This window comes from Syngnathus leptorhynchus, chromosome 11 (assembly GCF_054491065.1).
Source record: "Syngnathus leptorhynchus isolate UIUO chromosome 11, UIUO_Slep, whole genome shotgun sequence".
Lineage (NCBI taxonomy): Eukaryota > Metazoa > Chordata > Actinopteri > Syngnathiformes > Syngnathidae > Syngnathus > Syngnathus leptorhynchus.
In genome coordinates, this window is record NC_141205.1 from 11441439 (window position 1) to 11453552 (window position 12114).

The following is a 12114-nucleotide window of genomic DNA, read 5'->3' on the forward strand; positions in this document are numbered from 1 at the left end:
CTTGTCATTCACCTAGGTCACCGTTGCCCACTTCGCCTAAGCCAGTGCAGGTCTTCTTTCTTTCGTGTAACGTCAGAGCTCCAACTTAGTGTCATGGAGCCACGCCAGCATCTCTGGTCCCAGGTCAAAGAGGCCGGCCTCCGAGGGTGATCTATATAGGGGGCAGGTGTTGATGAAGGTCTGAAGACGTCCTTGCTGACCTGACTGCTGCATGACCTCCATGTCCACACTCCAACAAAGTCTCATGTCGCGTGACCCACATGCGATTCATCTTGAACAAGACCAGCTCGCGAGCAAAAACAAAGGCGGGTCACCGAGTTCATTCGCAACGGTGACAGTCTTGCACAATTCGAATAACTAAATCTCTGAAAGACTGGGTCCATGTGAGAAAGAAGACTTTTCGGGAGCGTTGTCCCGCTCGGATGCCCGGCGAGCTTTCCAAATGCGACTATTGCGGCAAGGAGAACTTCGCTTGACCCTCCCACGCCCTTCCCTTGCGAGTGTCGTTGCCTTCTGAAAAGCAGCCTTCACTTGGCTTTGTTTGTCTCTCAGGGCTCGCCTCCCACTTTTGCGTCGCTAACTGTCCGCGCTGCAGAACACAACACTGGAAAGCACATGTGAAACACAGCCTCATGACCCAGAAGGACTTTTGTCTTTTCTTTTCTTTTTGTTAAATATGTGCTCAGAAAATGGACTTGCTTCTCCTTTTGAAATGTTTGCTAAAAAACATTGACAAGGCCGGAGCTTGGGGGTGGGGTGTGGGGGGTGTGAAGCCCTCTTGGAATTGCTGCGTATTTTCATTCTTGCCACAAATGATTACAATTTCTCTGGCGGGCTCAACAGGCCTGACAATCTTGAACAATTCAACAAAGAGTTCCAAACTTCCCATTTCTTTAAGAGCCAACTATATGCTAATGCTACCCCAGTCAAAGAGGTAAACGCAGTATTTGAATGATCTGGAGATGCCGTGACTTAAATGCCAGGCCCCATCTCATTTCTTTCAGTGGATATATCAGCGTTTACCAGAGAACAAGAATTTTTTTGTCATCTTTATTGTGGCTCCAGCTCGCTGAGCTGCCGCTGTTCTTGTCTTTTTGCCTCGATACGATGTTCTTAACGAGCCCGAGGCGGCGCGACACGAGCACTTTGCGTGCAGCCACAAAAGATTAGGATTTATTTCAGAACAAACGTTATTTGCCTACCCCACGCTGGAATATTTCTTTATGGCTTGACTACATTTATCTGCCATGCTTGTGTGTGTGTGTTTTGACTGACAGGCTCTGGGCTTGTTGCTCCCCTTGACCTTTAACACTAGTGTGTACAATAAATCTGGCCCTTTGACAGGTGGACTGAGGCGTCTCGGCCGGCCCCTTGCCGTGGGTTAGGCCCGGCTCTTTTTATCACGCTAGTCGCCTCGTGATGGATGAACCCCGAGTGGCGAGCGGGCCGGCGGTGGGGAGAGAGGTGGCCGAGGTGTCGAAAGAGGCGCCACCTCGTTGCCTCGGCTTTGCGCAACCTCAGGACAAGGTCCACCTGTCTGCGTGCTTTATTGCAGGTGATAGTCCATCTTTAACTGGAGTCCGATAGTGCCTCGAGTGCCGAGAAGGTAACATAAATTACCGACAACATCCCAGAAGTCCCAAGTTCTAGACAAATTTTGTCATCTCAAGTATTTACTTGCAGAAAATGGAAAACGCTGAAGATATTTAATCAGGAGCAAATAAGGTGCTTTGCTTTGCATTGTTGCTTTTGCATAAAGTCTTTGGCATTTAAAACACATTCCAGTTCCCTCTGCGGAAAGCCCATTAATAATTGCCATCTCGATTCGACATCTAATAATAATAAAACAATACTTCCCTTAAAGTCAGATTAAAACTAAAAATAGAAAGCACGGGGAGCATGCAGGAAACATTACAGTCTAAAAGAGTCAAATTCCTTTGAGATCAAGTTCGCGGTTAGGGGCTAGCTCAAATCTTGGCCTTTTTCAAATGAGCAACACTCAGGAGGACAAAAGCCAAACAGTCCAACATTTTAGATGTGTACACCTCTTACAAGCGACCAGATTGAGAACGTGTGTGACTGCTGACCAAATTTAACACACCTGCTAACCCAGAGGGTCACCAACTCCAGTCCTCAATCAATCAGTCCGCATATCTAGTCTGTTTTAGGTGCAGTGCCCTTGAGGACCGGACTTGGTGACCCCGGTGCTAACCAGTCGCACCTGAGACCTCGCAACACAGATGAGTCACATTACAAAAGGGAAGCATCACGGCTTATTGGGCTCAATTTGGACGTTTTCATGTGTTATCAGCAATTGGCTGTGACGTGAATTATTGGGAGTCCAAGCTTTGCTATAACAGCTGCTCACTGACCACTTATAAAATAGAAATAAAAAAATAAATAAATAAATAAATAAATAACAAACAAGCATAAACATTGTGGCATCAGGTCACAACTGACACAACAATGAAACCCCCCTCCATTTCTTGACAGAAGAAAATAAAATCGTCTGCTTCCACCTGCGTTGGGTCAGTCACCCTGGCGCTGACGGACTTCAGCAGGGAAAAGGGCCTTCCAAGCCCGCTTTGATTTATTCACTATTTGGCTAACCCTGCACTGAACCTGCCTCGGGAGATTTCAAAACCATTTTAGTTCTCCTCTTCCACATACGCCAGCGACGCGCCTCCTCGACCTATTTTCATCGCAAGGAGCGGCTCCGTCCCGCTCGGCTTTCGCAACAGCTCAGTCTGACAATGAGAAACAGGGCCCGCAGTGGGGGTCACCTCCCGAGCACGACGCGCAGCTCAGCGGAGAGGCGGGCAGGTCGATTACAAGCGCACTCGTAAAGCAAAGTGTGCAAACAATAGCCCGTGGGCCAAATAATCCCCGCCCACCGAGCATTACATCATCAAGAGTATTTGTTGCGTTGAAAAAAACTGAAACCACCATTGACAAATTAAACACGTTACAGTGATAATGTGTATTAAATCACTGTACACTCAAATGAACGTGTCAGCTCAAGTGAAAGCATTGCGCTTCTGCTGACTCACAGCTAGTGCGCCATCCATTTAATGTGCGACATTGACTTTTTGTCCCCCTATAAAAGAGCATTCATGGCCATTTTGTGGTGCATGAGATGGGGGTCAGACACGGTGGCCACGCCAAGTACGACCGAATACGTCTTAGATCATCCGAGACACTGATGGATTCGCTCATCGTGTTTCGGGAGAATTCCACCCTAGTCCAACCGTAGATAACGCCCACCGACTCCTCGTTTTATGTCTTTAACAAGATAATAGTCGTGTTCACCGAACACACGTGGGGTGTAAATCTCAAAACCGCTATTATCCTGCGACAGCCATCAAAATCCCGAACTGCACAAAAAGAGCTCTCTAGAACTGCATTTTATTATCTGGATTTTATGCAAATAAAAACAACAAGGAGTTAAAAAAAGATCTGACTAAAACAAGGGGCGCAGGTACGGACTTCCATCTCTGTCCATTATTTACAAAACTTAACGTCAGTCCTTCGTCACGTATATTCCACCCTGCAGAAGCAACGGTCCCTCCGCGATGGCGTCTTCACCACCTCCAAGCACCACGAGGTCCATAGTTCCCTTTTTCAACTCAGAATTGGCGGGGTCACCCGCATCCAAGCTCATGTCCTTCCTTTGAACGTGTTCATGCAGGTATAGCTCCCCGTAAACTTGTGGATTTCTTCAAGTGCACCTTGTGGCATGAAGCTGGGAAGTTGAGAACGGGAACATTAGCAAGTTGAAGCGAGACTGAAAGAAACACACGGCGGGACCGGAGCTCACCTTTTGAGAACGACAAGTGCATGCATGGTCCAGGGCAGGTAGAGAAAAGCCACATCTGCTCGAACCGCATCCACAGTTTTTTGGGCAACCACCTCCGGCCTCAAAGGTGGAAACAGCTGAGGGAATCTGCCAAAACATGAATTAGGATCACATGAAGACCAAATCAGGAGTCTCCGCATCTGTCAAGGGGGTTGGTTTCCCACCTGACTCTCATGCCCTGGAACATTTCCGTGTTGGTGTGGAAGGGAAGAACTGTGGTGCAGCCAACGCCCGGACAGTCCAGCAGGCCCAGCGTCAAGCTTTCCATGAAGGCCAAAGACGAAGCCTTGGAGGTGCAGTAGTCCACGGCCCCGGGGATAGGTGACTGGGACAGGATGGAGTTGATGCAGACCACGTGACCGTGCTGAAGCTCCAGCATCCGAGGCAGGAAGGCCTTTGTGGTCTGACACCAGAACGGAGGGAGGGAAGAGATATTATGACGGGAATGAATTATAGCCAGGAATCGGCCAAGAGTCAAGCCGCAGATTATTTTTCCATTTCCATTGAAAGGGTAATTGAATTTCCGTCTGCATATTTCCGTCTTTAGATCTCCATTTAGAATAATGATGCCATGACTTCCACAGGCCCCCTCGGAATGTCTCAGGAAATGAAGCCTTCAGAAGCATTCCGCTTAACCTGAACCTCCGAACTTGTCAAGCTTGACAAGTTTGAAGGCTCGCAAAGAGGGATTCTCAAAGTCCCCGGTTGAGCCTTTTATATCCTTCCAATCTACTTTTTCTTATTTCCAGCTTCGTGACATTTGCAAAAAAAAAAATAATTTGGACTAACACTAGGAACTTTTGCACATTTATTTTCTTTGTACTATTGCCAATATTTGATGTGATATTTTTTGTTAAATTGTTGTCTTTGCAAAGTGTTTTGCTATGGCCAAGGCCATTGGTAAAGATGTATTGTACTCAAGCTGCTACATCTACAACTGCCATTCCTCACATTATTTGTCCCTTCTGCTATCATGTGAAATATCATTAAAATTTTCCGCCTGTCATTATAAACCACAGGTGTCAAACTCAAGGCCCGGGGGTCAGATACGGCCCTCCTCATCAATTTATGTGGCCCACGGGGGTCAGATACGGCCCTCCTCATCAATTTATGTGGCCCACGAAGACAAATTGTGCATCAAATTCGTGTCATTACTAGAATTGCAAATTGTCTTCACTTTTAATAATATATATTTTCTAAATAATTTGACCAGTTTTTACTCATATGATTTGAAAACGAGTTATTTGTCAATTAGTTTTGTAGCTTTTACTGTATATAATATGAGGTGCTCATACATTTATTTGGGTTGACCGTCATAATGGCCCTCCGAAAGAAGCTATAACTACAATGCGGCCCGCGAAAAAAATTAGATTGACACCCCTGCTATAAGAGAATGGCATTGACAGATAAAGCTACATTATTCATAGTGGGGTCGGGGGGGAAACCCCAATAATTTTTAGTCCAATAAGGTCAAATCTAATAGTTGCAAATATCTTGAAGAAAAACACAAACCAAGCAACAACTCGATGATCTGTCTTACCCAAAATTGTCCCATGGTGTTGATGTGTTGTGATTTCAGTAGGGCATCGTCGTCGCTGTCCATCAGACTTTTGCCGTGGACCACAGCTGCGTTGTTCACTAATATCGTAACATCTCCAACCTGAGAGCCAAGAGAGGGGAAAACACAAAACATTGGCAAGTGTCTGCTTCGATGAGATAATGCAGTTTGCGCCACCGGAGCTGTCATCAACATTTTTCGCTCTCAATTTGACATTTCACTTGAAGTATAAATCTCTACACCAGATGGGAGCGATGAAGAGGCTCGGAGGCGGACTACCTTCTCTCGAACAACCTTGGCTTGCTTGTAAACTTCTTCCCGATTGGCCACATCGCAAAGAAAGTAGTGGCATTCGGTTCCTGACTGCGAGATCTCTGCCGCCGTCTCTTTGAGGCACTTCTCCGTGCGGCCCCACAGGATCACCTGCAACAAAAGTCACCACTTGAAAATGGAAGCGAGTCATGCCCAACAAAATACTGCGTGTGCCTTGCGCAATGTTTCTGGCACTCAGCAACACTCTTCATTGAGAGAACAGAGAGGCCATTTTGATTCCGACAAATAGTTTTCAGATGGATTCATTCCGTGTTTAGCTGCCGTGTGAATGGAGCATCTCTTCATCCAGCCTGAGACCAAACGAGGGGCCAGTCATCAATCTGAGCGGGGGTAGCGGTGGGCTGGGACATGGGGGTGCGAGGCTGGGTGGGGGTGGGTGTACTAGTGATTGGGCAATTAGATCTGTCAGTCTCCGGGGTCAGGGAAAGGTAATGAAATCAGGGGGTGAGCCCTCCTCATCTCTCCAAACACAAATTCTCAAAGAGATTACACGGCCTTTTGAGCAGATGAGCCCGCTCGCTCACTTGTGCTCAGGAAGCCTGAAAACGTGCGCAAAGTGCTGAGGGCGCGAATGTGCCATTTGGCCGCTTGCCCGCCGCTCAGAATATTATCTGAGGGGGGAAAATGCGGGAGGTGAGCGCCGCTGGCTAAGACCGTACGGGCCTATTAATGACATCGCCTCTACTTTGCAATGAGGGGACGCGCGTTTCAGTTTCAATTGTTATTTTCTCTCACTTCAAAGGCAAATGGGGTGGGACTGGATTGCGTGGGGGTGCGCCACATATTTACATTTATTGACAAGGGTATTTCGGTTACTTAGCGAGTGAAGTTTTGCCTCCGTGAGTGAAAATACAATCCATGCTTTTTATTGTCACCACAGGCTGCACCGGCAGGTTCTTGACCGTTTTCATTTCAAACTGCCTCACTTACTGACATTTGGATTTTGGCCTGTTTGACTGGCATTTCTCCAACAAAGAACTAAAAATTCAAGCCTCTCAGAATAGATGTTGTACGTAGGCCTTTGCATCTTTGCATGCTCGGCCGTTACCGTTGCTGATTGGCAGTGGGTGACAGTCGGAGCCTCAGCAAACACGGACATTTGACACCACCGGTTAACTCGAGTTGATTCGGTTTTTTGTTTGCCAGGCCAAGAGAGATAAGAGCAAAGCAGACAGGTTCTGATGAATACGTGAGAGCTTTTAATGGGATTGGCTTCTTGCAAACAATGCTGACAAAGAAGCCCCCGCCCCCCCAAAAAAAATCTCATTAAATGGCAGCCCTCTAACCGTGCTCACCTGTTAAAAATAAGCACATTTGATTGATTAAGGTTCATCAGCCGTCGCAACACACAGCAAACTCAAAGCAAACAAGGATTAGCGAAATTGAAAGGAAACAGTCGGAAAGCCGTTTTAATTAACGCCTGTAGCAGCCGCCTCTCAATCAGTTGAGCAAAATGGACTCTCCAAAGAAACGTGGAAATTTAGACTGAAATGTATCTTCGGAAAAAAACATCTTCAGTGTACGCTTTAGAATTTAAACTTTGTGATTGAAATTCAAGTTTGGGATGCTGGGATGAACTTGAACTGCACTCAAGTGCAGAAGAACTCAAGGTGTCTTGCAGTATGTCCAAATGTTCAATGTCAGCACATTCAGTCCATTTTGCTGAACAGTAAAATCCACAACAGGTGTTTGAACCATGACGACCACGTCCACTTGTAGTGAACAACTTCTGTTTGGCTCTTTTGGAACCTTCGGACCATACTCTGTGACTTTACTCTCAGGAGCCGCTCCGAGACCCCGTTTGAAGCCTCCCGTTGGTGTCACAATGTCAAAAAGGAAACCACCACTCAAATTTGGTTCAACTGTAAAAGTTAAAGTGGATGTTTCGTGAGTATTGGGGATGTTACACAGCTTGAAACAAAACCTCGAAGGAGTGCCCTTCGCAACTCGACGACAGTCGCATGTTGCACCCCCCCCCCCCCGACCCCATTTCAATTTCACACCCGCCACACTAAAAGGCTGCAGAGGAGGGAGAGGGGGCAGCAGGAGTTCAGGAGGCAGTCGCCTGCCGCTGTCTAATTACTGCAGAGACAGCAAGGTCACTTGCAGGGCAATACCCAGCTGGGAGTGGTGTGCTTCCCGCCTCCGACACACATACACACGCACGCACACACAACACACACACAACACACACACACACACACACACACATACAAACCTGTTGTCACTACTGTGGCTTGCAACCATGTTGAAATACACATTTTTAGGCAATGTAGCAATACTTTGTTATTGGACCTAGTAGGCATCATTACAATAGCTGAGAAATATTTTTTTTACCTGTTTACTTTCGCTCCTTAAATCTGAAAACTAATATGCATGTCCATCCTCCTCCTCCTCACATGGTCAAAAATGTATTTTTATGTTTTCAATCTTTGCAATGAACGACCTGGCATAAAGAGTGAAAAACAAGGACAGCAGCGAGATAGAAGAATGAGAACAAGGGCACATTTAATGACGGTGATGTACCATGATAATCAAATCAAGCATGCTCTGCTGATTTGTGGCAGATATTTCTGCCAGCCTAAAACATATGGTGCATTTAGGAAAATCTCAACAACCCAAATTTTGCGAGGGCTTTTTTCAACCCATGTATGTGCGCTTCTACTTGAATGAGTACTTTTGACACCTCTGCTAAGAGGTCTCTCTTTTTGGAAGCCGTCCCTACAAATTCTTTGGTTTATTGTTTTGGAGCGTCCTTCTGCAACAGTTCTCCGCAAAGCCCATCTCTGAGGATTCATTCATCAACTCTGCAGTTTGCCTTTCATGCAGCGTGGAAGTTTGCGCAGAGGAAAAAGGAAATTCTGGGCTGACAATCACAAAGGAGGGACAGTGGGGGGGTTGGCGCCGGTTCACATCAGAGGTTAGCCTCATTCAAAATGGACCCGCTGTTTCCTCTTAGCATCTACTAGTTTGTCGTGCACACTAGCGCAGGTGTTGTTTTCATTGCCTTCGCACCTTTGTGGCAGCCCAACAATGAGGCGCTGAAAAGCGGGACGACAGCTTTTGTTGTGCAGCTGCAACCTGAAAAAGACTTTTGAAAAAACGCTCTGGATTCCTTCTTCCTTTTTTTTGTAATCTTCCTTTTTCTGGACATATTGATAACCTAAGTGCATTGGGATCACATCGTTGCAACGTAACACAAAATCAGTCCCACCACTAATTCAATATGCAAAAAATAAAATAAAAAAATCCAATCACTGATGATGCTAAATATTATGATCACAGGCACATGGTTGGCAGATGCCAAATAAAGTGGGAGGGAGGAATGTTGATGATAAAAATGACAAGGACGAGGACTCCCAAAGGCTTCTGGAGATTTGGAGGCCCAAGCGGCAGCTCCTTGGGAGGCTTGAAGTACTTGAACATGAACATGAGAATACTTTCCACTGATGGGGGACTTGAGGTTGCCATCAGAGTCACTTTTTAACATAAAAAAAAGTGTTTGACCAAAAATTGAAATTGAAGTACGTGATTCTATTCACACTGTGACTGGGTGGCAACCAGTTACAGTCAGCTACCATAGTCTCCATGCAGCTCATCCGTGAGGCAAAGTGGTCAAATCAGTGTGCTCGCCTGTGATTGGCACTTTTGGAGAAGGTTGACAAAATGTTGAGTATTGTGGACATAGTTTGCATGAGAGCTGTTTTGCTTCTAGGATAATGAGTGTCAATCAAAAGGAAAGCATCGGGCAATCATTTGGATGCAGCCCTTGTTTTGGATCGGTTTGCCGACAATAATAACGTGTCCTCTGGATGACTCCTTCACATGGGTTTACGTGGAGCGCCTACTGCCTCCTCGACATGTCAATCCCACCTCAGCCCTTCCCACAACACGCGTCACGACAGCTCCGCCGCTGTCGGCCATGAAACCTTTGCGTGACCCCAGTTGTTGTGTAACACTCCACATTGCGCAGACACAACAACATGCGCGCACAAGTGGAACAAGTCAAGTGGTCGCTGCTATTTGGGTTACCTTCCTGGCGCCCTGCTTGGCGAACTCCTTGGCCAGGTGGCGTCCGATGCCGCGTCCCCCTCCCGTGATCAAGACCACATCGTCGCTCAGCTGCTTGCGTCTGCTCGGCACCAGACAGCGCACCGCGGAGCGCAAGACGTAGAAGAGCACTTGGACCGGGAAGAGGAGCACCCGACACGCGCTCCTCAGCTCCATGCCAGCAAAAAGTCTTGGCTAAACTGCACTTTTCTTTCCAAAGTTTCACCTGCCGCCCTCGATCATGCGCACTATGAGGAGAAACGGCAAAAACTCGCGTCCAAACTTGATGACGTCGACGGCGCGCCGCTTTGTTCGCTCATTCCGCCTCGAAGCCCACGCACCAAACTCTTGTGCGCTCCACGAGCCGCCGCGCGCCGCTTTTATATACGCGCGCCTCCTGCCGAACGTGGAGCGTGGAGACGAGCCGAGGGCAGTCTGCAAAGGAGCAGGAGGAGGGGTGGAGAGGAGGACGATTCGGGATGGGGGGTAGGGGGGGGGCAGAAACCCTGATTGACATACTCACTGGTGGAGAGGGCCTCCAAAAAGTTGTCACTTCACTACTCTCCAGGGTGCAAAAAAAAAGAGTTTACCTTCAGTGATAGATGCACGATTTAATAAGCGAAGTAAAAGCTTATTTTCTTTCCCATTTCGTTTATCAGGTGAGCAAAATGTCAAAGAAATTGGGAGTCAAACACCCAGTGCTCGCCTCATTCGCTGCAGACTCCACAAGACTTGTGCCATTAGTTAAATGAATGTAAACTTTATTTTTTATTTTATTTTATTTTTATTCATTCATTACTACATTCTACATTCAATAGCAGAGGTGTAGAGTACAGATAATTGAAAGTACATTAAAATAAATGCTCAAATAATTTGGGATTAAATCGTCCATCTCATCGTTGTTGTGCCTGCCAGTGTCCACAAATGTGTCATACGCCACACTACCGACCTTTGTACTATACCTTTTTTTTTTGGGGGGGGGGGGGGGGGGTGTATTTTCTATAAATAACCATAGAAAGCGTACAAATCCAGTCAGTGTATGTGTATTAATAAATATGCCATCACTGCCATCTACAGATCAGATAGAAAAGTTCAGATAAGGCTCTCTTTCTCTCCACCTCCTTCCCCTCACACCCTCCCCACACGTATACATTATTAACGGTAATAAAAAGTCAAATAAAATGTCAAATATGAACCAGAAGAGTCTCAGTGTGCATAAACTTTGCATCATTCGTAAATAATAAATGTAAATACTATTTTTGGTGTACTTGGGTTAACACAAGAAAAATATTAATCAGACTTCAGGTTGAAAGAATGACTTTTTTTTTTCCATTTGGTTCATTTGTGGTCTCTAACGTTATCAAAGGGTCCGGGAAAATAATTCATCCCTTCACGTTTCCAGGCAATAATGAGCACCATTAAGGATGATTATTTTTCATGCCGGCCTCCACTCAGCTCAAGGTAAGCCAAACATCCACATGGTCAAAGAGGGACAGACTGTGGCGTCATCACGGAACATGAACAGACAGAGAGAAGGCCTTTTTTTTTCCGTCTGCTAATTGGTCTCATGTACTGGCGCTAATTTAGACGTCCCTGGCGGGCTGAGGATTGAAGCAGAGCTCACAAAATGCTTGCTGGGCTTGCTTGTTACCTTGGCGGCTGTGGTGGAGCATCAACGGCTTAATTGGCACTGCTTGTTAGATGAGACGCTTCATTCTTTTTATCACCGTTTTTTTTCTCAAATTCTCCATCCCCTTGGCACATTTTGTACGTCATGGATTTATTCTGTTGTGTATTTTGTGTGTTTGAGAGCGATGCTTTTCAAACAGGGGGAATGACGGGAATAGCTCACTTGTAGCGAAAAGGCAAAAATCAGTTTGCAACAAATTACATGTATTTATTCCGCAAATAAAACCTGGTGATGATAGCTTTCCACATATAATGGCATACAAAAATTCTCATAAAATATAATTGTGCTTGAATGTGAAGTGTACAATAAATCTCAAGATTTTCGAGGCATTCCGAAGTGAAGCCTGTCCGCTTATACACAGCAAAAAACAACCAAGAATGGTGCAGAACAACACAATTTCATATCTGCATATTCTTTGACCTTTTGGGGGGAGGAGGCTATTGGCAAATCAGACGCTGGTTCTTTGCTTTCCTGCGGCCGCTGATATCCTACAGAGGGAGCTGTGATAAGAGATGAAGTCTGTGAAACGTGCAGTGAAAACCAAGCTCGTCTGCGCTTTTCTTTAATATCATCAAAACAAACGTGGCTTCTCGGGAGGGAGAATGTTCACATTGACTCTCACAATCA

At 46.1% G+C, this 12114-nt stretch overlaps 1 protein-coding gene across 1 annotated transcript; it reads right to left on the minus strand.

Moving 5' to 3' along the window:
* Positions 1-3152: 3152 nt before the first annotated feature.
* On the minus strand, positions 3153-10123 carry LOC147049542 (short-chain dehydrogenase/reductase 3-like). The gene is made up of 6 exons (XM_085924264.1): positions 9780-10123; positions 5694-5837; positions 5397-5516; positions 4021-4259; positions 3818-3943; positions 3153-3742 (listed from the first exon to the last, which is right to left on the minus strand). Exons 1-6 carry the CDS (start codon positions 9972-9974, stop codon positions 3658-3660), a joined length of 909 nt encoding a protein of 302 aa, XP_085780390.1. The 5' UTR covers positions 9975-10123; the 3' UTR covers positions 3153-3657.
* Positions 10124-12114: the final 1991 nt, after the last annotated feature.

Coding starts and splice junctions, on each gene's coding strand:
- LOC147049542 (XM_085924264.1), bottom strand. CDS start 9,974: ATGGAGCTGAGGAGCGCGTGTCGGGTGCTCCTCTTCCCGGTCCAAGTG. Junction 5,517..5,693: donor CCAAGGTTGTTCGAGAGAAG/GTAGTCCGCCTC, acceptor CTTGGCTCTCAG/GTTGGAGATGTTACGATATT. Junction 3,743..3,817: donor GCACTTGTCGTTCTCAAAAG/GTGAGCTCCGGT, acceptor TCAACTTCCCAG/CTTCATGCCACAAGGTGCAC.